This window comes from Sesamum indicum, linkage group LG3, assembly GCF_000512975.1.
Source record: "Sesamum indicum cultivar Zhongzhi No. 13 linkage group LG3, S_indicum_v1.0, whole genome shotgun sequence".
NCBI lineage: Eukaryota > Viridiplantae > Streptophyta > Magnoliopsida > Lamiales > Pedaliaceae > Sesamum > Sesamum indicum.
The window spans coordinates 7,157,463-7,185,008 of NC_026147.1; the positions used below are offsets into that span (position 1 = coordinate 7,157,463).

Here is a 27,546-nt window from a genome sequence, read left to right on the forward strand (position 1 = left end):
GCCATCGCCAGGGTTCGCTTGGCCAAACCCTAGATACGATTTATCCCCCCCCCCCCCCTCATCAAGACTTCTCTTTTATCCATAGGAATCCGACCTCCATCCCCAATATTGCTAAAGCAATCGTTTGTATCCGGAGAGGAGCCAATTTCCATTGTCTTCCTCCCCAGTGTCGCGTCTCCCATGCAAAATCCTAATTTCGACGACTTTTGTACATAAAATTTCAACTATTCTTACGCGGGACAAAACGCACTTGGAACCCTCAATTCACTCAATTCAAAACCCTCGATCTACTACTATAGCAATTAGCAGCACTCAGATCTCAATTTGAAATTCAAGAAATTCTCAGCTTAGTGCGGCGCGTCATTCCGCTCAGAGTTTTTGGAATCCAAAACTCTTAACCTGTAATGCTTGACTTGTTTAGCACTACTTTTTTAGGAGAGCATTCTCATCCCTATGGTGATAGTGCTTTAAGAGTGTGATGTTAGGTCAGGATTTAACCCTTAATGAGACCAAGGAGGAAATTCCGCGGGGTATAGTTCACACGTACCCTTGGAGGTTTCACCTAAATGAGAGTTGCTATGAGGCCGTAGCTATGGGTTTGGGCATGGCCGTTAACAGTGCATGGCCGTTAACAGCGCTAACTCGCTTTGAACAAGGACCGATGTCCATACTGTGTGTATGACATATTGAAATTTGGCCAAGGGACCTAATTGAAGGCGTAGTCCATTATGACTCTCTCAAATGGAAATCGTCAATACTAAGTGTAGGCTCAAGCCCGGAAGGCTCTTGCACCAATTGCATAGTATTCAGTTGCCCTATTGTATTTGTTTATATGTCATTTGAAGTTTTTAAACTTGTGGGGGATTGTTAAAATTTGATTTTAATTTTCAAATTAAATTGTGTAACACCCTATTTAATTTTGTAACACCCCACTAATGACCATTATTTCTATTAAATTTTTGGGTGTTACATGTCCTATCCTAACACTATAAATAGGAGAGGTCCAAAGGGTCTAGGCACACACACAACTCACTCTTGCATCTCAATTCTCACACTCTTATTCTTCTTATTACATTATTTTTGGGCAACTTGATAAGGTCTAGTTCTCTAGTCTTCTTGTGAACGTACTCACAATAGAAGACACTAGTTGAGGCCTTTTTGGATTTTATCTTAGGGTGGTAGTGAGCCGATAGTACCTACATGGAGGGAGGCCATCACGATCTTAGGACAGCGTCAAGTGACGTGACTCCTACAGGCCAGACGTTTTATATTATTTACATATATCACATGCATTATTCATCTTGATTTGCCAAAGCTTTTTTTTTTTTAAACAATAAACTAACATTTTTCAAAACATAGATGTATTCATCTTGTATGTTCATCAGTAGATGCTGTAAGGAATGACTAATAAGAAGACCAAGTCCCTTGCCCTATTTTTAGCTATTAACCAACAAATCCTCTTTTATTCTATTATATCCGTTGGATAAGGATTGGATAAGTCCAATTGATTTTTCTACTTTGTCAATTAAGGATTGGATAAGTCCAATTGATTTTATCTACTTAGTCAATTAAGGATTGGATAAGTCCAATTGATCTCATCTACTTAGTCATGGCTCTATAAATAGGCATGAGTTCTCATTCATTTGTCACACCAAAAAAACTTAGAGCTCTCCTCTTCTAGCTCATTTCATTTCTTTCACTTCTGAGTTTTATATTTTGTTCGTTGTTCCAAGCTTTCTTCCACGAGTGCGCATGTAAGAAAGTAATAGCTGTGTTAACCTTGGGGAGCGATCGGTTTATACTATCTGCACCACGGTAGTACCGAAATTTCGCTTTCAAGGCAGTGGTTTTCCACGGCACAGTCTTTCAATATTCTAACAAGTTGAAAGCGAAATTTGTTATAATGGCTGTTCCAATTGCTAAAACACTGTCTGACCTCTCCAAACTAGAGCCACTTGACGGGACCAACTATAAACGATGGTCATAAAAGTTGCTCATATTTTTTGAACAATTGGACGTGGACTATGTGCTGTTCCAAAATCCACCGGAAACTCCAGCTGAAATCTCCACTCTTGCCATTACTGCAGTGGCAATTCCAGCAGAAGGGACGACTACAAAATCTGAGCACGAGACAAAACTGAAATACGACAGAGATAATAAAACAGTGAGAGGTCATATGCTGAATCATATGAACAATTCTCTGTTCGATTTATTTGTCAACTATAAGAGTGCTAAAGAAATCTGGACTACAATGGAGGCAAGATACGGAGGTGATGACGCTGGAAGAAAAAAATATGTCGTCGGCAAATGGCTTCAATTTCAAATGGTTGGTGAGAAGCCTATAATGGACCAAATTCATGAGTACGAGAACCTAGTAACTGAAGTGCTAAGCGAGGGCATGAAAATGTGTGAAATTTTACAAGCCAACGTACTATTGGAGAAATTCCCTCCTACTTGGAGTGAATATCGCAACCACTTGAAGCACAAGAAAAAGGATCTAACACTTCAAGAACTAATCAGCCATATGAGAACGGAGGAAGCAAATCGTCTAAAAGATAAGGAAACTTCTCTCTTTTCTGTTTCAGTTAAAGTTAACCTTGTTGAGTCTGCTGGATTTAAAAACAGGTTTCCCCAGAATAAAATAAAAGGCTTTCAAAAGAACAATCAACACAAGACGTTCAAAGGACCTGACATCAAGATCCAAAAGCACAAAATATCGTGCTACTGCTGTGGGAAGCTAGGACACAAAGCGTACCAATGCTACCATAGAAAGGATCAACAAAAGACAAACCAAAATCCAACCACTAAATCAACTCCACAAGTCAACTTGATAGATGTAGAAAATGATGAGATCATCGATGCGGTAGTTGTAGAAGCCAACTTGATAGAGAACAAAGAAGACTGGATACTAGACACTGGAGCGTCCAGACATTTCTGCTCCAACAAAACACTATTCCATGAACTTAGCAACGCAACGGACGACGAGTGTGTCTTCATGGAAAACTCTACAACCGCCGGAGTCTTGGGTCAAGAAGCAGAGTGGCTGAGAAACTTATTGGGAGATGTGCCCTTGTGGGGGTCAACTGTGCCAGTGTCTCTGCACTATGACTCCCAAGCTGCTATTGGAATTGCCAAGAACTATGCTTACAATGGCAAAAGGAGACATATTCGTATCAGACATGAAGCAGTGAAAGAACTTCTAAAGAATGGGATCATCTCCCTGGATTATGTGAGGTCCGAGAGGAACTTGGCAGATCCTCTCACTAAAGGACTAACCAGGAGAATTATCTTTGAGTCTTCAAGAGCAATGGGGTTAAAATCCCTTGATTGATGAAATATGGTATTGACCATATAAATCCATAGCCCTGTGTTTGGGTGGTCCTAATAAGGACTTGATGGATAACTCTGACTCTGTTCAGGAAGATAGCCTCATAGCTCAGTTGTTGAGTGGTCTATAGACTTGATGAAGCTATCTGTGTTGAGTGTGGAGGTGGGTCGCCTTCTATGAAAGAAAAATGAAAGTTCTTTCTAGAGCACTCATTTGAACCCAAGGTATAAGCGCATGGCCATTAATAGCGCTCGGAACTTTATCGCGGAACAACGAACACTAAGGAATTCATACGTGATTGTGGGGGTCTCAATTTGAACTATCGAAAGTTCAAGAGTCATATCACTCTCGTTAGCCAAATTGATTGCCTCACTTCACTACGCATTAATTCAATCGAAAGATATTAATGCTTAAGTATATCTATTCCTTCACTCAGAAATCATATTCTTCTTCTATATTAGTCATTTGTGGGGGATTGTAAGGAATGACTAATAAGAAGACCAAGTCCCTTACCCTATTTTTAGCTATTAACCAACACATCCTCTTTTATTCTATTATATCCGTTGGATTAAGGATTGGATAAGTCCAATTGATTTTATCTACTTAGTCAATTAAGGATTGGATAAGTTCAATTGATTTTATCTACTTATTCATCGCTCTATAAATAGGCATGACTTCTCATTCATTTGTCACACCAAAAAAGCTTAGAGCTCTCCTCTTCTAGCTCATTTCATTTCTTTCACTTATGAGTTTTATATTTTGTTCGTTGTTGCAAGCTTTCTTCCACGAGTGCGCGTGTAAGAAAGTAATAGCTGTGTTAATCTTGGGGAGCGATCGGTTTATACTATCTGCACCGCGGTAGTACCGAAATTTCGCTTTCAAGACAGTGATTTTCTACGGTACAGTCTTTCAATATTCCAACAGATGCTTCCCAGGTTGATGTGTTTATCTATTAATACGTTGACTTATGTTTTCTTATATAGTGGTGGACTGATTTTTGTTAACTTGAGATCGGTGGAGTTGGATGAAATATTACGTGTTTATTTAAAATAAATAAATAAAATATCGACCCAAGCTGAAAAATCGGGTCTAGCGGGTTTGGAATTTATTGGGTCTTGGGTCCCATTGTTTATACATTTACTATTTTATTGGGTCAGGGTATGAATTTAGATGGAATCTTATCCAATTCATTCACAGGTCTAATTTATTTGGGATCCAAAAGATGAGTTTCGGGCACAGAATCGGTCCTAAAAATTAGAACCATTTCGGATCCGGGGCTGGATTTGGGTCCACGATGACAGGCCCGCCAGATTTTTATTATAATTAACTTTTTTTTTATGTAAATATTGATTTTTCTCTGTTCTCTTCACTCTACTCTCTCACACACGCTCCCACTTTGATATCGTACCTGCCATAATCTCTCACTCTCTCTCTCGATTTCTCCTCAGTTCTCGCTTCTCTCTGCACTCGTTCTCTCTCCTGCCAACTGCCGCCGCCGGACGCTCTCTCAAATTCACGCTGGCTCTCGCCTCTGTCGCTTTCCTCCGCCGTCGCCCACCCAGAGGTAATTTTAGTCCATGGGTTTACACTTTACATTGGCTGCATTCAATTGTTTTCAAATTCTGCACTTGTACTTATGTGTGTTGGTGTAATTAGCTATTTTCAGTCCATGAGTTGTTGTTTCAAATTGTTGATGTTGCTACTTCTTGAAGATTGTTGATGACTAATTGAGGATATTTGATAGTTCTAATCATTTGAATACTTGCAAATAGGAAGCCGGCTCTACCGGGTCAGACCCGCTACGGCGGATTTTGTAGCGGGGCGGGTCCACACGTACCCGCCCTGTTGCCGCCCCTGAATTGCTCCACTTCATATCTGGGCCCAACCCAGGTCCATACAAATTTCGGGGGTTTTATATTTTGCCCTACCCCAGAATTTCCCGCCCAAAAGTTTCTTAAGTTAATCAACTCTCATCCGAGATCGCTGCTTTATTTTGCGTCAGAATTTTCTCCTTTTCTCAAATTTCCATTTCCTTCATTCTTCTGATTGATTAGTTGACACTCATCAATAATTTATGTGCTTTTATGTATGTATTTCTCTTGTTCTTTTTGAGTGAAAGAAGTTTTGCTGCAGTGGTATTTTGTTAGCTAAATTGTTTGATGAAATGCTTGTGATGGATTTTGCAGCAAAAACTGGGAGGTATTTGATATCTGAGGATAATGTATGCGAGAAAAGCAAGCGAGTTGGTGAAAGAATTTGCAAGTAGTGAACCAGGGCAGCTTAGCACTTTTAATGTAAGCAACTTGGTCTTCTTGTTTATGGAATATATTGGAGCCTTCTTTGTCTTGCATTTTTCATTGATCTTGTTTATGTTAATTATCTTGATTCTGGTGCATTGTTCGTCCAAGCTATCACATAGGCTTGTTCCATTCGTTTCCACGGGCAGATTTAGGGGATGTTTTAAAGATGTAATTGACTGATCAAAATGTTCAATATACTATCTCTTTTGGCTAAAGGATCGATATTCAGTGGATTAAAGGAAAATGTTGTATTTGAATTGAAGAGGATATATTGTCCACTTCTCTTTCAAGTATTAACAGATTAAAGCGACTCCTAAACGGCATGATTACTTTTGAGTGGGAACAATTTTTTCTTGGGTTTCGTTTGATTTGTGTCCCTTGAAGATTATAACTCAAAACCATGTTATTTTTAAAATGTAGAACAAGATATATATATTAAGTGTATGCTCCATGTTTCTATCTATTCCTGTTACTATTGATGCTGTGACAGACTCAAAATGATTAATGATCAAGAACGTTTTAACATGGAAAATGATACCAATTAAAATTGGATGTGTATCCTGGACTCCAATTGATGTCATTATTGGCTTATGGCCATTTGACAAAATATTTGGCCACCGTACAGAGTGATTCCTAGAACTATGCAGTTTGGTGCTTAGCTAATTATAGATGGAGCAGGATCAAATTACATGATGGAGCTGTTTCCAATATTTCTGTGACCTCTTTCCGTTTTTTATGTCAGGCTTCACTGTTTTCCGAGAATTGAACTGAGCACCTGTGAGATTATTTTTGTTGTTATACCATTTTAAATTTTCTCTTTACGTATAACAAGAAGAAAAATATTCCATGTTCAAGAGAAGGAATGCTTTTCTCATTTTGCAGTACATTCTGTTTATGTTTCTCATTAGGAGCGGACTGCAGATGTAAGGGAATGCTTGCTTGTCACCTTTTGGACTCAAGGACAATAAATCAAATAACACATGGGCTTGCTATGTAAAATATAAGCTGATAAAACATAGTAACTCATCTTTTTATGTCCTTTCTCTTGGGGAGTTGGGTGTGGGCAAAGGACCCTGAATGCAGAGGAGCTGATGCTGTAACTAAATAACAAAAATTCTTCGGCATCTAAAACCTGTCATTTGCTTTTATTTTGATGTCATTCTTATTGATGAAAAAGAAAAGATAGCTCACAGGCATCTGTTATCATTTTAATTTTGCTTTTCACTTTCCTTGTATATGGCTTACCCAGGTTATTTGATTCACATGGGTTTCTATGCATAAACAGAATGACCTATTTGCTCAAGTGCTTGAAGAATGTGAAGGGCATCTCCTTCACCTCCAGCCTTTAATGAGGTAACCCCTTTGCAGTGCTCTGCATGTGATTCTTCCAGACTTTGTATTTTCCCTCTCTTCCACTTCTCCTGTGCTTTCAATGTTTTGCATTAAAAAAAAAAAAGAAAACTGCTTTATAATTTATGGACTGCCTGTGGAAGCTGAAATGGTCTAACTAACCTGTTTGGTATATATTATGATTTCATATTCAAAATTATTCAATTTGATGATACTACAGGAAAATACAAGAGCATGAAAACAAATTGAAAGATAAAAGGAGATCAGAGGACGAAGTGGAGATTTCAGAAGACGAAAGGAGGAAATCAGAAGCTGAGAAGGTGATCCTCCAAACTGCTCTGAAATCTGATCAGTTTGGAGCACTGGTCCATCACCTCTCGCTGGTCCGCAATAAACGCTGTCTCATGGCTTATATGTGAGTAATTAGAAAACAGTCCAGTTTCTTTTTCTGTTTATCCTTTCTTGAGGAATCCTTTTTTTGTTTTTACTCTGGCCTATAGTACAGACTATATCTCTTTATGGTTTACATCCGTGTTCTCTGGATTTATAGATACAATAGAGCAGAGGTCATCAGAAGTTTAGGATGGATGGTTGACAGTGTGCTCCCTGCAGAAATTGAAGAGAAACTCAGTAGTACTGAGAAAGAATATTTCAAAAATCATGTAGCAACTTTACAATCATATATGAGCGAGCTTGATCTTCATTTGACTGTGGTAATAATTCTCTCTTCAAACCCCTCTGCGGAGAAGTGTTTAATAAGAGTTTCGTCTATTGCCATCAAATTTCTATTAGTTTCATCTTGCTAATTCTTGAAACACTGAAACATAATTAGGCAACATGGTCCCATCAAGTTGACACTATTCCTGTGTTCCCCAGGATATGGTTCCTCCAAAAGATCCCTACATCAAAGTCAGAGTTCTTGATGATATTGGCGAGGTTGCACTCAGTGATCAAGTAGCAAACTTAGCTCGACATGCCATCATGTTCCTGAGACGAACTGATGCAGAGCAGTACATCACACAGGTGCCTCTCGTTTATCTTTCGACCTACGACATACGTCTCTCCTATAGAGATTCAATCACTTCTGATATCTTCATTGTTATCAATTATGACTAGGGTCAAATGGAAGAGCTCACAGGTTGACTCGAGCTGTCGGTTTTTTATGTTCTCCATTGTAGGGTGGGCAGAAACAACGCATGTTGAGGTTTCAGTATTCACTGGATATATGAAGATGACTTACCAGCTACTTATCGAAAGAACAAGGATACTGATAGGCTTTCAACAACGCTTCTGCTCAAGGTGAAACTCTGTTCTTTACAATGTAATGAATCAATTGAGAAGAAAAATGTTTGACACTGGAGGATGAGATTATTGAGAGTTGAAGCTTATGCTACTTGTTCATAGTTACTTCCAGACAGTACGGAGTCTGCAATCTATGATTTGCACTGTTGCCGTATTACTTAGTAAAGTTCGAACGAATGCCCGAAAATCTGGATCTGGATCCAGATCTTGAATAGATTAAATCACTGCAGTTTTGTGTTTTTGTCAAATTGATTTAGGGCCAGTTAAATAAAATAATAATATTTATGTGTACTACATGAATTTGGGGCTAATGTCACTTTGTGTTAAAAATATTGATAGAATTTGACTTTAAAAAATCTCACCTAATAAACAAAAGTCAGGATTTTTTTGTTTTTATTTAGTCACATGACTTGCCGTACTTGGTTTGAGTGCTGCATCCTCCGAAATTAACATCAATTTTCTCTAATTAATTATATGATGTCTGATTGATCTCTGAAAAGACAGTAATTTCAGTCTTTGTTTATAAACAATTCCAATAAGCCCTGTTGATCAACTAATAATAAGAAACTCTCTCATTCACCTACGCTTCATGATTCTTACAATATTCTTGATAATAGCAGACCTGAGTCCAAGAAATCATCCATTCTTGCAAAAACGCGAAAACGAACCATAAAATACATGACAAGCACTTATTCTTACATAGAGCATACACGACAGTCTTGTACGGCCGAGGACTGTGTCCGGTGACTGCTAGTTGTCCAAACATGACGACTAGAAGGCAGCATGAGCAAGATTTGGATGTAGCAACACCCCTTTGATTGGGAAATTCTTGATCTCCTTTCCTCTAATTGAACAACACCCTTTGATCCAATTCCACTCCCATTTTCCCCCACCAATGACCTCCCTCCATAGTATCATCCCTGATCCAATTTCCCTATACAACCAGACTGCTCCATTGCTCCCAACACATTTTACACCACCCCAATTCACCTTACCCCCCAAGAATTTCAATCCCAATTCAAATGGCACCTTCCCAACCACACTCCAATCATCCCCCTCAAGTTCCCATACGCACACATGCCCGTCGCACGTACCTCCAACAATCGTCAGGTTCCCGTTTCTCAACACCAATGCCGCAAACTCAAGCCTATCGGCCATTGGCACGCTCAGTTCTCTCCATTTATTCGTCATGATTTCAAATCCCATCAAACTATAAGCCCGTGCAGACGTCATCCAATACAGTATCCCTTTAGAGTAGACGCTCTCATTGGGAGTCCACACAGTTAGCCTCACTGCAAACTCAACTGGCATTGGTTCGTTGACGATGTGCCACGTGTTGCGTAACGAGTCATACATCTCTATGGTTGGCTGGTAGACTGCACCACCACCAGCTGCCTCTGACATCCCACCAGCCACGTAAATCTTGAAACCTAAATTCCCACAGCTTTGTGTTGGACTATGTTGTATCAATCCCACAGCTGGATTAGTTCTTGCTACATTTAACCTGGGGAGGGTCCTGAATTGTCTAGTAAAAGGGTTGCTTATTGCAAGTTCAAGCCAAGTCTTGCTGGTGACCCTCAACAGCACTAGGCCAAAAATCGAAGCAATTGGCCTAAGAGCGCTGACGCTATGATCAAGAGGCAAAACATGCCAATTCTCTCCTACTGGATTGTGGGCGTAGCAAGAAGGGCCCCAACCACGGGTCGGTAATACTAAGAACCATGGTGGATTGCGGTGAGGCACGGCCAATGCGGCGGCCGCGTGCCAGCTCCGGCAGGCGGACTTGGCCCTGGCCAAAGAATCCGGGGAGAGGTAGGAGAAGATGTTGGCTAGGAGATCAAAGGGAAGGTTGCTCCACATCTTGAACAAAGGATTCTACTAATTAAGGTTGTGGGCAAATTTTGATGAAATGAAACAGGTTGTATGATCTGATCGGACAGGGTGGATTATGCATAGGGATGTGTGGGGAGATATTGGGACTAAAATCTGACCCACATGACAGCAGCCATAGAATACTGCTGAGGTTTTTGTACCTTTGCAATTGTAGTTTAAATAAATGAGCACTGAAAGTGTGGTTCTTGGGGGTGGTGAAAGGGCAAATGAATATATGAACAAAAACAAATCCTCTGCGTCTTTCTTTGCAGCGTACTGCTGTGCTATGAATTGTAATGAAAGTTGTAGGTCCCTCTGTCCGAAAAGAGAAAAAGTTCCAACTATACGCTATATATCTTGGACTAAATCGAATAAAAGTAGTTCTATGTAAAAAGCTTTGTGATTTCTTGCTAGATAGATATAAGTTGGTTGGTTGAATTAAATTAAAAATGAATTTGCTTGTAATAATACATTTTGTGAGGAGTAAAAATGAATTACAATGAGTTATTATGAAATTTGACATAATTATAAATATTCTATTGTTGTTTGGAAAATTAGCAATACCCCTTTGAATTTACCATTAGTCATCGTTAGGCTTTCTTTCGTGTTATATGGTAAATTGGCCAAAATGCCATTGTGGATTATAAAATATAGTTTTACTTATTTTTTAAAATTTTTTGAATTAAACTAAGTGGACATTGTTTTATTCACTTCATCTGATTTTTTTTTTATAAATTTTAAAAGAAAATGTTTAATAAGGGCAAAATTGACAATCAGGCCTCAATCCAACAATTAAATAATTTCATCTAACTTTAGAAGATATCGATAAAGATATTCGTAATTATGCCAAATTTTAGACAAATTCATTATAATTTACCCTTATTATTATATTTGTATTTTGCAATTAACCCAAGTGACACAAACATAATTTTTGGCTCGCTGCTGCTTTATGAATCTATATGAATGTAGCAACAGTGAGAATTTGTGAAATTAACTAGAGAAATAAGCTATGAAAGAAGGAAGGATTTTATATATTGCGTATTATACATCAAAGGAGTGCATGGTTATATATATAGTGTCAAGAAGACACTAAACACGTAAGAGAGAAAAGAATACTAATTAGAATCCTAAGGATCTAATATGCCATAATCATACACCTATAAATCAGCCAATGATAATATACAATATATCAATCAACTGAATATAGAATATTTTATATCAATATTTCCCCTCAAGTTGGTGCATATACATGGTATCCGTCCAACCTGCCCAACCGGAAATGAAATTGTGGTCTAGTTAGTGCCCTCGTAAAAATATCTGCGGGATAAAATTGTGAATGTATGTGAATTGTAGAAATGTTCTTCTCTTGCACTAGCTCGCGAATATAATGACAATCTATTTCATTGTGTTTGGTTATCTTATGAAAGACTGGATCGATCGCTTATGTGAATAACAACTTGGTTGTTATAAAAGAATTCCATCGGTCGCTAATGATCTACTAAGAGAGACATTAACAATGATTTTAGCATACAAGTTCACTTGTCGTTGAAGCCATGGCTCGATACTCGGCCTCTGCTCATGATCTCGAGATAGTGCTCTGTTTTCTTGTCTTCCATGTAATTGACTATTTCTCGAGCATAAGAAAGTATCCTGTAACAGAACAACGTGTAATTGGACAACTTGCCCAATCAGGATAACAATAGGCTCGCAATTTCAAATCACAATCAGCATGCAATAAAATTCCTTGCCTCACTACTCTTGATGTATATTAAAACACGGAGACCGCTTCAAATTGCTTTTTTCGAGGTGCTTGTGCAAATTAAAAAAGAACATGAACAGAGTATGAGTCTCAGGCCAAGTGATTGTTAAATAGATTAGACGCTCTACAAGCAGCCTGTAGGTGCACAATCATCATCTTTCCCTGGCTAAAGCGAGTTTATGGCCGTGTTCCATCGGCGTGTCAGTCGGTTTGCTTCCAAGTAAACCTGTCTCAACAAGGATATCCAAAGCATATCTCTTTGACACAAAGAGATGCCAAGAGGTGATCAGGAAACCTCAATTCCAAGGAAGAACTTCAACGTACCCAAATCCTTGATCCGAAAACACTTATGGAAATAACACTTGAATGTCATTCAGGCATCATGATTGTTTCTGGCCAAAATTATATCATCAACACATACGAAAAGACCTATAAAGATGTTATTACGATGATAAGTAACAAATAATAACTTGCCAAGAATTGAATAAAACCATACCGCTTAAGGGCTCCAGTTAGTTTACTGAACCAATTTCAGGATGCTTGATGAAGCCCATAGATAGACTTGCAAAGACGACAGAAACGATCACCATGTAAACTTCTCCATTGAGGTCGCCATGTAAAAAAGCGTTGTTCACATCCACCTGATGCAATTCCCATCCTCGTGCAGCGACCAATGCCAAAAAGACACGAACTGATACTGGCTTGGCAACGGGTGCGAAGGTCTCATGAAAGTCAAAACCCTCTACTTGTGTAAATCCTTAGGAGTGTCTTGTACCGCTCTGCTGTCCCATTTGCTTTATATTTTATTTTATACACCCAAAGGCAATCAGTAGGTTTCTTTCCTTCCGGAAGGGGCTCAAGGGTCCATGTGTTGTTGGCCTCAAGAGCCACAATCTTCTTTCTCATTCCTTCTTTCCACTATTCACTTTGAACTGCCCTGTATAGTTTCTTGGTTCTACCTCCAAATTGACAGCTTCCACAAAACATCTATGATCGTCCCAACCCCTCTTTCTTCCTTAGTAATCATGGCATAGGCTTTAGTCACAGTAGATAATAGGTCCAAATTTTAGTATTTGAGACCTGACTGTTCCAAAAACGACATCAAGTCTCATGAGAAACTGTTGTAGTTTCTCTCTTCTCGTTCCGGAAGGAAATCATTGCAGTTCCCACAAGTGCAATTTGGCACTTTGGAGTAACTAGCGAGTTCATCCCATATTCTTTTGAATTATGTATAGTATGTCATTACCGTCATTCCTTGTTGTCTAGTTGAAGCGATCTGACCCTTTAATTCATGGACCCGAGGCGCATTTTCGATAGAAAAGTGCTCTCGTAGGTCATCCCGAATTGCCATAGCGGTCTCCTCATATGCTATGCTGGGTTGAATGGACTTTCTATAAAATTAAAAATCCAAGATATCAACATAGAGTTACAAGCAATCCAGGGTATCCGAATCTGGTTTCCTTGAACTTCAATCAATAAATCTTAGCTTGTTCTTTGCTCGCAAAGGCATCGCCTTCTCCCACGTGTCGTAATTATTGCCATTCAACATACATGTGGTGATGATGATTGCCCCAGGACTATCTAATGTGTGTAAGAAATACTGCGACGACATCTCCGACGTTTTCTTAGCACTGAAAGTTGTTGCTTTCTCATTCATAAAAAACGAGGTGAATCAAGTCAAGATTTAGATCGGAATTAGGGTGGCGAGTGGTGTGGTGGATTGATTTTCTGTCAAGGTTGTAAACCCGCTCTGGTACCATGAAATTAACTAGAGAAACAATCTATGAAAGACGAAATTCTTCCATGTTTTGTGTGTTATACATCAAAGGACACAATTATATATATAATTATCAAGCAAACATTAAACTTGGTAAGAGAGAAAAGAATGCTAATTAGAATCCTAAGTATTTGCTATGCCATAATTACACCCCTATAAACAACAAATCATAATATACAAGATATCAATCGACTAATTATAGAATATTCCATATCAACAGTAATGATTAACTCTACTCTATATATAATATATATTATTTATCTCTTTATAAGTATAAAAATATATATGAGAATATTAAATGAGGAGTAAAATTAAAAATTTATATTATTTTTTGGCTTACGTCGGTATTCTCTGTTTCGATACTCCGAATCATAACGAAATGAAGTAAGGTATAAAACAAGAATTTTTAGCGGAGGTGTAACTGTAATTTTAATATTTTTTTAAAAAATATAATTTAATATTTTTAAAGAGAATATAAATATAATTAACTCTAAATTTTATTGAAAGCATTCGACACGGCAAATATGGATATCTAATGACTGGTTTTAGGATCCCACCAAAATAAATAAATAAATAAGGGCAAAAAGAAAAAAAAAAGTAACAGTTTTCAAAATTTGGTGGGCATGGGGTTTTCATCAAGAAAATGGGCAAAAATCATATCGAATGTGGCTTCTCGCATGTATTTCTTCATCATAATTATGCAAATCCCACTTTTCAGGTAATTTATTTATTACTGAATCTTCTCATCATCTTTCACTATCCCAACAATGCCCAAAGTTCTTAACTGCTAGGTTTTATAATCTTTAATTAAATACAGAGATTCAGGATTCTGAATTTGTCCTATTAATTATCATTATGTTTTTCCTGGACGAATTGGTTCTATTTGAATTTGATATTAGATTTTTTATAATTCTTGGAAGCATTGATGACATGCAGTGATATATATCATTTTGACATTTTGGTAACTTTTTAGTAATATAATAAAGGTAGAAACTAGAAAATGTTCACAGGATTGGTGAAATCTTCATATTGGTATGAACTACTCCTGCATGAACAGGTGAAGCGATTTCATGAAAATCAATTTAGAGGGTCCCAAGAAGGAGGAATAAGTAGTATTCTACATTTTCCAGTAATTCTTGATGCTAAAAAAATGATTTTATGATTGAAGTTTCCAATGTAGAGCATAAAATTAGGCACTGCTGATGGAGAAAATGGTTGAGATTGTAAATTTTGGCATTATTTAGGAAGCCAACTTCAGAGAAGTGAAGTTTGATGTATTCCAAAATTTGAGGTCATGAACTTTGAGTATTTAATTTCTTGATTCTTGAAAGAGTTTGAAAACTTGGCATTTAATTTGGCATTTCAGCATATTGAATTCTATGTTGGTTCATTCATCTATTTTTGGTGCTCGACTGATTCATGATATTCTCATTGCTTATAGTTTTTCGTTGCTATTCAGATTTCCATGTCGAATTGGTATTTGTCAAACACCAGTAGAAGTAGTTGCGTGCCAATTGATTGCTGGTAAAGCTTCCCCTGAACTTTTCTTGAAGGCCCTTCTCTATCCGGGAGCCGTTAAAACGTCTTTCATGGAGGGTACAACCATTCCAAGCCCGGGTCAACTGCTGAGTCCTTACAAGTCTAACAAGCGGGGTGCTCGTTTCACAACTAATCTCAGACACTTGGAGGTTTGTACGTCGAACGTTCATTCTCTTTAGGCCATGTATTACCAGGAGAAATCTTGAAAAATTCATTGCATTTGGGAGAAAAGTTTACATTACTTCTTGAACATCTTCAAATGAAGCAGAATACTACTATGCAAGATTTGATTGTCTACTTCGCATATTGCAATGTTGTGATAGACAGAAATTAGTAACTATTCCAATCTTCATAACTGTAAATCCTGCGTTTTAATAGAGAATCAAGAATGAGGAATGTTTTCTGATATGCATGGGAATTTTACGACAGGTTATTGCAGGAAGCTACCTCTGTGTTGCAGGAGCTCTTCTAGGACTGGTGAAACGTGGAAGAATGAGTTTATTTGGTTTAACTCTCATCCTATGGGGTATTGCAAGGGAAAAGTTTAGTGGAAAAAATGCAACTGATCACGGTCAAGCCCTTTGCATTTTCCCAAAATTGATTATCACTATAATTATTGCCTTTTTTTCTATGAAAAGGGATGTTCGAAAGCTTATTAAATGTTGCAGAACTCAGTTCATTGTTAAACGGTGGAAGAATTACTCGAAAGCCAAGTTTCGTTGAGTTTATGCTAGAAAAACTATTTTTTTGAGTTTTCATTCTTTTTTGGCATTATGTAAGATCATAGATCAAGCAATGTTTAACGTTGGATTCCACAAGCAAGTTGAGGAATTCTTGATTCAAATGACAAGTTGGGCAAGATTTTCTGTAATGAGCAGGTCTCAAATAAGACAGAGATAATTGGGACAACGGACAGTGGACAGTGACATTTGCCATTAACTCTGTCCATATTTGCAAATTACTGAATTATTCTCTGTATACATATCAGTCACTTTCTTTGTCTTAATAACTGCACTTAACTGATATATCACGTAATGAAATATGATTGAATTATGTAGATAATGAGTCTGAGATTCAAAATCTTGAAAGTGGATAGTCTGTACACTCCATCTTTTAGTTACCATGTTTGTGGTCAAAAATCATCTTGAAAGAAAAGCCCAAAATTGTGCACTTAAAACTTCCACTGGTTTGAACTTTGTAGATGCATGATTCATGTGCTAGATTTTTGTATGGAAAATTTTGCAATCTTGATTTGGCTGACATTTGCAGTTAAAATTTATTATAAGAGGGGCCACAGATCTTCTTTTAGCATGTTGGACAAATGGTTACCCCACTTCTCATGTATTCAATGGTTTACCTTTTCAAGGAACTCACAGAAGCAGTCACACACCATGTTGGAAGATAGACACAAAGTTAACCAAGACTTGTTTGCTAGCTCTTGGATTAAAATGATTGAATTGTTTCATTTTTTGAAAAGTGGGAAAATTTGATTGAAGACATCAACGGTAAAGATTCTTTCCACACTTTCACTCATGATTTGTGGTTTTGTAGGTTTTTGTGACAGAGGCCTATGAACTTGGAGGTATTTTTCCCACTCACTTTCTTGTACCCTACGTGGTCCTTGGTTTTTCTTGAATTGCAAGAGAAAAAGATTACCGGGGTTTTTACACTTTTAGAGGGGTTTGGGGGAGCCAAGATTGTTGGAGAGACTGTGGTATTAATTTCTGCACAACACGGAACTGGCTGCTGAGTGGGGGATAAGTTTCTTAGCAATTCTTGAAACTGTGTGTTCTAAGGACAAGTTTGATTTAAGGGTTTCAAAATTTTCAGTCAACGTAAAGGTTAAGTTCATAGATGCTGGAAAATCGATTCGGCTGGAGCGAACCTGCAGAAAAGCTGATTTTGCCATCGTTCATTCTTCAGGTTAGCAAATTGAGGTTGTTTTATTTGTAAACCTCTTTAAATTTTTTAATCCAGTGCTTGCTGAAGTTCAATGTGTGACAAACCTATTTGCGGATCATCAGTGTCTGGTTTGTTTCGGAGGTGAACAACGAGCAGTTGCACGGCTTCAGGACTTCATAGAAACCTTGGATATATGAAATCTCCAAAGAGTTGAATTCTTGTTTCACGGAGCGTTGCTGTTATATGCATTAGACTGCCATGTTCCACTAAAACAGTAACTTTTATTCTGAAAAAACTTTGGATTCAGTCTTAGTTACTGAATTTTCCGTACAAGAATGTCATTGTGTTTCAAATCCTTCAATTATCCATCAAATATAAGCTGTTGTCTTAGTAAACATACAAGCCAGAGCCAAGGAAAGAAAAATCCAGCTCTGCTGAGACTTCCGTCATCCATCATCCCACCAGCAGAAGGAAGTGATAATCCAGCTGACAGCAATAGAAGTCCCTTGTCAAACATATCATCATTAGATAGAAGTTTTAGCATTCAGCAAGACAACAGTATTGGGATAATTGGAGGTGTTTCTGCTACTTCCAGTCTGAATTTTGCCAAAAAGTTGGTGAAGTTAAATTTGAAGGACGAAGACTCTGGCCCTCCTTTTGTCCTTTGTTCAGATCCATCACTAAGCAAGGAATTCTTATCTCTTGAAAAAAGTTCCTCTGCTTTCCTTTCTGGTAAAACCGAAGGCTTATATACTGATCACAGTTTGTTAGTGGAAAATTTAAGAAGTAAACGAGTTTTTCTTGAAAACTCTGGAGTCTGTTGCACTGTGATGCCGTGCCATATATTACATTCTTGGCATGACGAGATTAAAGAGGGATGTTCTGTTCCTTTTCTTAATGTGGGTGAATGTGTGGCCAAGGAACTCAAGGAAGCCAAGTTGAGGCCATTAGAAGCTGGAAGCCCTCCGCGTATTGGTGTTCTGGCCACCAACGGAACTTTGGTGGGTAGATTTTATCAGGAGAAACTTGAAAATGAGGTATCTACGTCTTTCCCTTAGAATTTTGGACAAGTCAAATGATCAAACTTATTATCAGAGCACAGATTAAGTTTAAAGCTTTTGGCAAACCGTTTGTTGCGTCTCTATACTGTTTTTGTCCGAGTTAACTTTTCCTTTTCCATCTTTAGCAAAAAATACAACAGAGATGCGAATAGGTATTAGTGATACAAATTATCTTTGTTGGACAACATATGCAGGGTTTTGAGGTTGTACTGCCAGATAAAGCAACTGTGGAACACACTGTGATCCCTGCAGTGGAAGCTTTGAAGAGGAAAGACTTTGAAGGAGCACAGAATTTGTTCAGAATTGCCCTGCAAGTTCTGCTGGTGAGAGCTGTGAACACAGTAATCCTTGCTTCTGATGAATTACAGGAACTTCTCCCAACGGATGATCCTTTGTGGGGAAAATGCATAAATCCAATGGATGCTTTAGCCCGATCATCAATCAAGTGTGCTCAATCAGCAAGGAGAGGCAACTAAAGAAAGCCTAAGAAGTCCAGGTTCCCACTCAATTCTGCATTTTGTTAGTAAATTTTGTTTCTTGATGAATTAAGAAAACCATCCCCTTGCTTAAGGGATTTGTAGATATGCATCTATGCAAGCAACAACAGTCAAATTTGAACAACTGGAGATGAAACATCATCTAGAGTTGGAATATTGAAGCAAATTGTGTTACTTATGTTGAATAGTTCACGATAATGCCAGAGATCACAGGGAAAGTTGGCTTTCTGTAGTTAATGGGAACACATTGTCAAAAGTATGTATTCCATTGTAAGCCATGCTACACATGAACTGTGTTCACAATTACAAAAGCAAGAAAACCTGGAGGCAAAAGGCTTCCGTAGACTTCTTTGCCACAACTGTTTTACTCGACTAGTAACTAGCTAATTGATTGCCTACGGGTAAACTTTAGACATTCACACTGTGCCCTTCGATCTTTCAGAACCACAGATTTAAAAAGGGGACACACAGGCTTGTATCTAGCTCCCGATTTTGCTCGACGGAATATGGAAATTTTGCCTATCCTCCATCCAATCAGCATATACTTCACTAATCTTCTTAATGTCACCATCCATGAAACACCTTTTGCCTTGCAGCTTCTTAGCAATCTTTCTTCCCATTTCACAAGATGCTGCAGAATTGGGTAGCTTCAACCTGGAAGTATAGCTATTTTCCAGCTCAGTTAGGGAACCGAGTTCTTGAAGTTCTGCAAATGAAATAATCAACATTAGATTCAAAAGAAGAGAAGGAAAAGAATTTATTCAGACAAGGAGAATAAAACTCCAGTTCAGTAAAATTCTGTGAATTTATAAGAGATTATCGTTGGCTAGAAACATTTGAAGCACTTGACACAGAAAAGGGTTCACAAGAGGAGGAAGGATCAGAGAACAGAGTCATATCTAATCCTCGTAAGAGGGATATGAAGTAAAACCTAAAGCATTTTCCGTTTACCAATATGCCTTCAACATCCTTACCCTCGTACAAGCAAGTCACATTATCCATCCATGAGTTGGTCTACATTTCTTAAGATTAGCCAGGCGGGAGGACGAGATACAATCCAGTCAGAAGGAATCAACAAAAGGAGCATGATCATCACAAAGTATTGAAGATCCTACTAAAAATCACCATTTTGTAACAAATTATAGCAGTTCAAAACTATACCACTCATCATTTCCTACAACATGATTCAACAAGGTACTCTCAACTTTACCTACAATCTACAGGAAGTATTAAGATGTAGCCAACTCCTCGTAATCAACTCGATTTCAATCACAAAGATATAAAATACAAAGATTCTTGGAGCATCAATTAGGAAGCGAAAGAGGAAAGGAATACAGAGAATAAGCACAATAGTTGAATAAAATGATGTTTTGTTACAAGCTTCTTGATGCACATTAAGTGCATTTCATTTATCAATGAAACAATTTCTTTCTCCTCCTCAGAGAGATTTGCAGAAATCTTGGGCAGATAGAAGTAGTTCCACGAGATTTTTTTGGTCAAATAACACATGAAGCAAGTGATCGGTCAAGGAACTATTCCTCAGAATAGTTCCAAACCGCAAACTCAGCAGGATCCCGATCCCCGGAAAAATAGGTTGTTAATGAGAGCATTTCTTGCATGCATTTACTATATAAATCATTAATAACACTTTACATGAGCATAATTTCAAGTATGCAATATGTCTTTCCTAATTCAGTAGAACATAATTTGTGAGAGGAGTAAATTTCAGCAGTATTAAACAACTGATTAATCCATGCAACTTCTCTCTTTGTAAGCACCCCAAAAGTTTCCTCCTTCATAAACATTTAAAACACTCAGCAGAAACTATGTTCCGACGAACTATTATAATAAACCAAAACACTTAATCAAAGAAGAGAATCGACTAAGATGCGTTCTTGAACAGAACATCAAAAGATCTGCAAAGTTTAAGCCAAACACTGAAACACAACCTGCTTTTCCATGGGCATAGGTACATTTCACCCCATAAGGACAGCTCCCAAACCTCTCCCACTTCATACAGAGCTTTGTCTTGCAAAAGACAGACTTATCATAGTCTTCACCAGCACTAAAACTGTGGCATTCAATCTGATCATTTCCACTTCTATCTTTCCCTCCATTCACAGCAGAACTCTGTCTATAAAAACCCACATCCCTCCTAACCTTTTGATCACATTTATGAAGATATTGGCATTTGTCCCCATAAGGGCAGTCTTTTCCACTGGCAAACCAATGACACTCCTTCATTTTGCGCACAGTATTTCTCTTACTATCTTCATTCAGATGGCCCTCCATAGCGAGAGTGTTTAGCCCTGGATTTCTAATGTCGCTTATGCTGTGGGAAAAGTGACAATTTGCACCATAATAACATTTCCCCCTCTGGAATAGCAAACATAACTCGGACTTGTAAGGAACGGAGAGTTTTGACCTGTTCACTGATAAGGGTATTCTTGGGTTGGGATTCCTCTCAGAAAATCTTGGTTTCTTGAAATCAAAATTAGAGTGAATGGAAGAAGATTGGTGGTTGGCAATTCTTGGCTGTGGACAGTTATCAAATGTATTTTTGCCGCCAAAATCAGCTGGGTTAGAAACTTGAGTATCATTGAAATGGTTCATGCTCATGATTGGGGAAAAAACAAAAGAAAAATGAAGAAGAATTATACGCTTTTTGTTGGGGAAAAATGAGGTGAACCCGTATGCAATCTCTAGTAAGAAATGAAGATTTGATGGAAATAGAGGATGAGTAAATGGAATTCGGGCATGAGAAACTCGAATTTGACGTGCGTACGTAAAACCGAAATATCGTCCATGGATGCTCAAAAGCTGGAAAATATCTTGAATGCAAGACTAAATTGCTCGATGAAAGCGAACAACACGAAGATGATGCGTGGGAATATCTGTAAGCAAAAGCATAGCACAAGGATTTCTTGTGGGATCATGGTAGGAAGAAGGATGAATCCTCACAAAACCCTCATTTCTGGTTGTCGTACGAGTACGATCATGCAAAGAGAAATGACCAAATTGAGCCTCATGTGTAAGATTTTTACTACTTTTATTTAAAGACAAAGAAATGGACTAAACATTCATTAGGTTCAATTAAACCGGCTAAATTACACTATAACTTGACCGCCAAAACTGATTTTGTTTTTCAAGCATAATTTTTAGTTTCTAATTTTTTTTAAAATGTAATCTATCTATTAAAATTGAATTTAAAACTAATGGAGTGGGAGAATACGGAGAACACGGTTTGCCCCTGTTCTTCATTGTTGTGTTGCAAAATCGCCTTGCTGCCTTTGATGGAGTTTTCAACAATGTGCCTTACCTTTGTGTCCACCTTCCTCAGATCTATACATCGCCGTTTATAGATGGTCTAGTGTAAGAACCAAGACAGTGCTTCACATGCACAGAATGGGTGAAAAAATGGTGATGTTGTCCATCTGGACAAACAAAACTGAAATATAAACATGTGTTCCAGTCCCAGATCCACTACTGCAACAAAGCAATTATGTGAATTCACTTCAGTGAAAAAGCTAGCTGCATTTACAAATCAAGAACCAAAGTAAAAATATGAATAATAATCATACTGTCAACTATAACTCATTCTATTAAATTTCCCGCTTTGATATCTCAAGACTATAGCGTCCTTGCTCTTGTATTTTTCCAAAATGCCCCGTCTCAAACTAAACCATGCACAGAGAGAGAGCGAGGGGGTGGGGTTGGGGGGGAAGTCTGAAGAAAAACCAATGGCAGCAAAAAGAAGAACTAATGAGCTACAAAGACGATCTACTGAAGCTTCTTTATTCCAGGAAAGGATGGCAGGACTGCAATAAGAGCATCGGCATACCCAACAGGTTCTGTGAATTTTAAGCATCAATCAGTGGATACAAAAGGAGGGATGTTTCGTTAGGAAAAATTAACAGAAGAAAGATTGATACATACCGCCATCCTCTCGAAGTATCTTAACCACCTCTCCGGATACGTCAGACTGGGAAAAAGGAAAAAATTCAAAGAGAAATCAGCTGTTGGCATCATGTCAGAAGTCTCACGAAATTTACACCGTAGTTTAGGTTAACCCAACTCTAAATTTAGACCATGCAGAAGTGCGTTTTGTTATCAGAAGAGAAGAGAAATGAGAAAGCCAAAGTCAATGCAAAATGCAAATTTCAGGTGAACCGTCAACCAATTGGGAGTGGCAAGTAAAATCAGCACAAACCTCAACGGGGATCTGGCCTCCTAGCTGTTCAATGTAGCAGAGCACCTGCCCCTCTTTTACTATGTCTTTCTGTTAAGCAATAATAGTAAATGGTGAATGATGGAAATTGCAGGTAATATTGCAGTAACAGACAAGCATTGTGATGGTTAATATTGATGAGATATCATGAAGACAGGGGTATGAATTTGAAATGGTGTTGGAGTTGTTTCACAGGAACAGGATATAGTTTCGTTGAGTATTGAGAATAAGAAAATACGGAACCGTTCATCAGGAGAATGGTCATTCAAGCTAATGAAACTTTTCATTAATGTCTCAGATTTACTCTTTTAGTATACAAAAGGTGCGACTCCAACATTGGGACAAAGTGAAGCTGAAGAGTTAAAAGAGGTGGCAAAGAATCAACTCCCTCATTTCAACCTCACAGTTCAAAGGACAAAATTCATTTCAAGTTTCAATCTTGAAAAGGTCAAATGCGTGGATATTAGAAGGCACCCGTTTGCTGACAATGGGGAATAGATGGAGAGCTACAAAAAAAAACTTAAACCCACCAAAAGGGTTTCTCTATGAAGTTAAAGAAAGCCAAACAAAAATATAAGACGAGGATATTTGTAAATGTGTTGAAAAGAAGGATCTGAAAGATGCAATAAGTGAATCACACATGTCGAATACTGCACGAGATTAATTAAATAAAACACTTCATCAACCCCATAAAAGGAAAAAATTCAAAAAAGGAAAAGAGAAAGCCACAAGAAAGAGACACCTCTTTGCAAGATGGAGGAGCACGCTTCCCTTTAATAGTCCGAGATCTCCTAAAATATCCAACCTGCATCCGGTATAAACTTAGTAACAGAAACATTGAGAGAGATAAGGCTGCCCTTCATGAAACATATTCTTGGATTCTTACCCTTGGAGATTGAAGTATCGCCAAGCCCTCATCCGCTGCCTTGTCAAGCAGCGTCTGAACTCCAACAGAATAAGGATCTGGTTTCCAGAGGGCCAAACATGATGATGAGGCTGAGCCATTTGAACTAGGTGACTCAACAACTGTTTGGTTAGTAACAGGAGCAGGAACTGGAGGTTGTGGAGGTACACTTTGCTCAGCCAAGTTTCTTGACACATATAACCGGAACCCCCCAAGCTATAAGGAAATTAATAGAATTAACAAAATCAAATGAGAAAACATCAAGTGCTCCAAGTTTATGAACAAAAGACAAAGCTGCTCACTTTAAGTTCAAATTGGGCAATTGATGTTGTGTCGCATAGCACTGTCAAAAGAGATTCTACCTGCAAAACGAGATGAGCAAGATGGCTGCATTTATTTACAGAAACTGATTTCTGTTCATAACAATTATGTGCTGTAAAGTAGCATAAGAGCATAACCAACTCAGCAATTTGTGCATAGGTGTTGGTGCATCTGGACCAAATATTTGGGAACTAAATTACTAGTTGAGCTATTAGCCTATTCCAAGATCCTAAAAAAAGTGATAGGACGGTGAAGAGCTATAAGCAACAAAGACAAAAGGCATATATTATTCTGATATGCATAAAAACAGTGGACAATATGACATCATTCACCACTTAGTTGATGCCTCAGCAATTCAATTTTCTCAACTGTCATTAACAAAAGGGAAGGGGCAAAACAAAAAAATTAAGAGATTGCACCAAAATCAAGCAGCTAGTCTTGCAATTTTACTACTCTTACCTCTAGGGGGGCTACTACCATATGAAAAATACAGAACAAAATACTGCATATTTATCTGAATTCTTCCACACTGCTAGAGAAGAGGGGTAGTAAACGTGGGTAGCTGAAGTTTTCAGTCAAGAGTTACTTTGTTCAAATACAAGTACACATTTTTTCCCATAATTGGAAATCATACTCCTACATCTCCAACACTAAATTTTCTCCTAATTCTAAATCTTATCAAGCAATGAGATTATAGATATAATACATAGCTTTATATGCAGAACCTTAGACCATGCAAATAAAGCAACTTACCTCAAGTCCATTGGGGACAAGTGTGCTTGTTCCATCAGTCGACTTAGTTTCTTCAGAATTATCCTCCACATTGGCATTAGCTGTTACTTATTAGGAAAGAAGAAAAAGCAGGATAAGAAAGAAAAAAATTGTATCCTATACAGAATTTTTTCATATGACAACTCTGAATGTTACATATATAACAAAGAGAACTTTCTTCCTTCACTCATTAGCCATCAACTGACGTGTATTAAACCCTTCACCTCAATACAATGGCAAACAATCAAACTTACATCTGAGTTATTTAGCTTCTAATAAAGTACTAGACAACCTAATTTGGGAGACAAACTCAAGAAAACGTACGAGATTAACTAGAAGTGTTCCACCTGTTCGTTAAACAAGAGACAATGCAAAAGAAGATAAGATCGAGATAGCCTAGCCAAATGCACACGGTTAATATACCAAATTATATAATTCCATAACTCCTCATCCTAAGAACCTAGGGTGAGGAGACCATGACAGATTCTACAATGATTGCTCAAGTATTTTCTTTTCGTATGCAATACCATAAACCTCCATTAGATAGATATTCACATCAGTAACCAGCCAGTCTACGGATACTTTATCTAATAAGTTCATCAAACATTTAATAATTGTTATCTTCACTACATGTTATCATTAGAGCCGAAAACTCACAGTCACCCCAACAACAGAACAAGCAAAATTAACCCAAGAAGGCTGCATAAATAGGTCTAAAAAGGGTCATAGAAAATCAACTCACAATCAGCTTCAGAAGCTGAACTTCGACAAACAAATATCGGCTTCTTTGATCCACAAGACAACACGAAACCATCAAAGGGAACGAATTTCTGAGTCCTTAAACTATGCAAAGGCTGCAGAGTTCTCGACTTGGGCCTGGGAGAACCGAAATCCAAGTTCTTTATCTTGAGGCCTGAAGCCCCAAAACCGCCTGAAACAAACATCATCGTAAAAAAGCATCAAACTTTATTCTGTTTCCAACAACAATGCAAGTCTTTCAGGGTAAATAAAACAATAATTCCTCGGAGATATTCAAAAACCCCGAGAAGCAGAAGCACACAAATCCAAGAAACTAAGAAAAACAGAAGCCCAGTACAGAAATATGCAAAGAAAAACGAATAATAAACGGAAAACAGCACAATTAACAAGAAATCAAAACATGTGAATGGTAGATAAACAACAGAAGAAATAACAGCCGCAAAGGGGAGTATGTGCTAGTAAGGGGATAGAGAACTTACATGCAGCCATGTAAAGTGGAGAAGCAAGGAACTTGTGGTGGTGGTTGTGGAGGAGGAGCAGGGCAGCTGCCAGAGAATTTCTCTTTGGGCAGCGACGATGTTAACGAAGTAGCAATGAGCCAGAAACTCATGTATATAAGGGGGGGGCGGGCCCCAACTCTAGATTTGCTTATCTATTTTCACTTCCTTCTTTTGACTCTTTTTTTTTTTTTTTAATAATTTTTATCAAAGTAAATCAAAATTAAATAGTAAACACTTTTATCTTTAGAAAAATGCACCAGAAAATTCATTTGAATATAAAGTTATTTTATTTTTACGGAGCGAGGAAATCAATTAATAAAAACAAAATATTCCTAATGTCCTGCAATTGCGGAGCATTAGATTTTGGGCTCTTTGTTAATGAATAAATATTTGGGAGTAATAACAAAATTAAGGAATTATTTAAATAATTATATATGGAATTAGATAGAGAATGATGGAAGTATTTGACCAGCGATAATGATGGTGGGGGTACAATCCCACTCAGCATCCACCTTTTTCTAACTATATTCACTCCATTCCCCCCTTTTCTTTCTTTCTTTTTTTTTTTTATTAGCATGTGACACGTTATTTTTGTCCCTATATGATAAATAATTTTTTAATTTTAAAATATATTATAAATAAAATTAAAATATATAAATAATATGTTACATTAAAAAAAGAAGAGAAAGTACACAAAAGAAAAAATAAAATTTATTTATCGATGAATGAAAATTTTAAAAAATTGAATAAGAATATTTTTTGCTTCACATATATTGGTTCATTGGTGTCATTAATCACCATTTGTTAATGTAGATGATTTTTTTTTTTTAATATTAGTATACATTATAGGGATAATCACACTTCTTTCCCTTGAAGTTTGGTGTAATTATACATATATCCCCTATGATTTGGGAAATTACATCTAGTACTCCTGATATTTGCTTCTATCTAACAAATAAATCCATCGGTTAGTCAAAATTCACTAAATTTGTTGATGTTAACTAAAAAACTGAATGAAAATTGATATTTATCATCGATTAACTTATTACTGACTTATTGTAAGTCAATTTTTTTTTAATATCACCAAATTTGATAAATTTTGACTAATCAAATGACTTATTTGTTAGACGGAAGCAAACTTCAAGGGTGCTAGATGTATTTTTCAAATCAGAGGGGATCTAAGTGTAATTAAACCAAATCTCAAAGGAGGGGAGTATAATTATCCCTACATTATATACTAGCTATCATGACATGCAATACTTGCAACATATAATCAGATAAATACAACACGTATTTTAAAAATAAAAAACCAATATATAACTAAAAGCAAATCAAGTGATTAACATGAGTGAAACTAAAAGATAAATATGATTTTG

At 37.4% G+C, this 27,546-nt stretch overlaps 5 protein-coding genes across 12 annotated transcripts; 2 read left to right on the forward strand and 3 right to left on the reverse strand.

Annotated features, from left to right (window-relative positions):
- Nucleotides 4,683–8,437, forward strand: LOC105157530 (DNA replication complex GINS protein PSF1). Of its 5 annotated transcripts, none has more exons than XM_011073932.2 (7): nucleotides 4,683–4,892; nucleotides 5,515–5,622; nucleotides 6,914–6,981; nucleotides 7,199–7,393; nucleotides 7,529–7,691; nucleotides 7,855–8,001; nucleotides 8,157–8,437. In XM_011073932.2, exons 2-7 carry the CDS (start codon nucleotides 5,548–5,550, stop codon nucleotides 8,205–8,207), a joined length of 699 nt encoding a protein of 232 aa, XP_011072234.1. In that variant the 5' UTR covers nucleotides 4,683–4,892; nucleotides 5,515–5,547; the 3' UTR covers nucleotides 8,208–8,437. The 5 variants fall into 5 exon arrangements, with proteins under 5 accessions (XP_011072234.1, XP_011072238.1, XP_011072237.1 ...); XM_011073936.2 differs by having other exon boundaries at nucleotides 4,684–4,892; nucleotides 8,095–8,437; XM_011073935.2 differs by lacking the exon at nucleotides 4,683–4,892 and adding an exon at nucleotides 5,243–5,325.
- On the reverse strand, nucleotides 8,789–10,407 carry LOC105157532 (F-box only protein 6). Its single transcript, XM_011073938.2, has one exon. The coding sequence runs from the start codon at nucleotides 10,138–10,140 to the stop codon at nucleotides 9,052–9,054; it is 1,089 nt and encodes a 362-aa protein (XP_011072240.1). The 5' UTR covers nucleotides 10,141–10,407; the 3' UTR covers nucleotides 8,789–9,051.
- On the forward strand, nucleotides 15,960–18,853 carry LOC105157533. 3 transcript variants are annotated; one of them, XM_011073940.2, is made up of 4 exons: nucleotides 15,960–16,809; nucleotides 17,058–17,150; nucleotides 17,252–18,166; nucleotides 18,385–18,853. In XM_011073940.2, the coding sequence occupies exons 3-4, from the start codon at nucleotides 17,465–17,467 to the stop codon at nucleotides 18,664–18,666; spliced, it is 984 nt and encodes a 327-aa protein (XP_011072242.1). In that variant the 5' UTR covers nucleotides 15,960–16,809; nucleotides 17,058–17,150; nucleotides 17,252–17,464; the 3' UTR covers nucleotides 18,667–18,853. The 3 variants fall into 3 exon arrangements, with proteins under 3 accessions (XP_011072242.1, XP_011072241.1, XP_020548439.1); XM_011073939.2 differs by having other exon boundaries at nucleotides 15,960–17,150; XM_020692780.1 differs by having other exon boundaries at nucleotides 17,058–18,166.
- On the reverse strand, nucleotides 18,895–21,741 carry LOC105157535 (zinc finger CCCH domain-containing protein 39-like). The gene is made up of 2 exons (XM_011073943.2): nucleotides 20,637–21,741; nucleotides 18,895–19,393 (listed from the first exon to the last, which is right to left on the reverse strand). Exons 1-2 carry the CDS (start codon nucleotides 21,304–21,306, stop codon nucleotides 19,167–19,169), a joined length of 897 nt encoding a protein of 298 aa, XP_011072245.1. The 5' UTR covers nucleotides 21,307–21,741; the 3' UTR covers nucleotides 18,895–19,166.
- LOC105157536 (biotin carboxyl carrier protein of acetyl-CoA carboxylase) lies at nucleotides 22,034–26,287 on the reverse strand. 2 transcript variants are annotated; one of them, XM_011073944.2, is made up of 9 exons: nucleotides 26,150–26,287; nucleotides 25,654–25,842; nucleotides 24,894–24,979; nucleotides 24,122–24,181; nucleotides 23,802–24,035; nucleotides 23,658–23,720; nucleotides 22,898–22,966; nucleotides 22,624–22,669; nucleotides 22,034–22,538 (listed from the first exon to the last, which is right to left on the reverse strand). In XM_011073944.2, exons 1-9 carry the CDS (start codon nucleotides 26,157–26,159, stop codon nucleotides 22,468–22,470), a joined length of 828 nt encoding a protein of 275 aa, XP_011072246.1. In that variant the 5' UTR covers nucleotides 26,160–26,287; the 3' UTR covers nucleotides 22,034–22,467. The 2 variants fall into 2 exon arrangements, with proteins under 2 accessions (XP_011072246.1, XP_011072247.1); XM_011073945.2 differs by having other exon boundaries at nucleotides 22,038–22,538; nucleotides 24,894–24,973.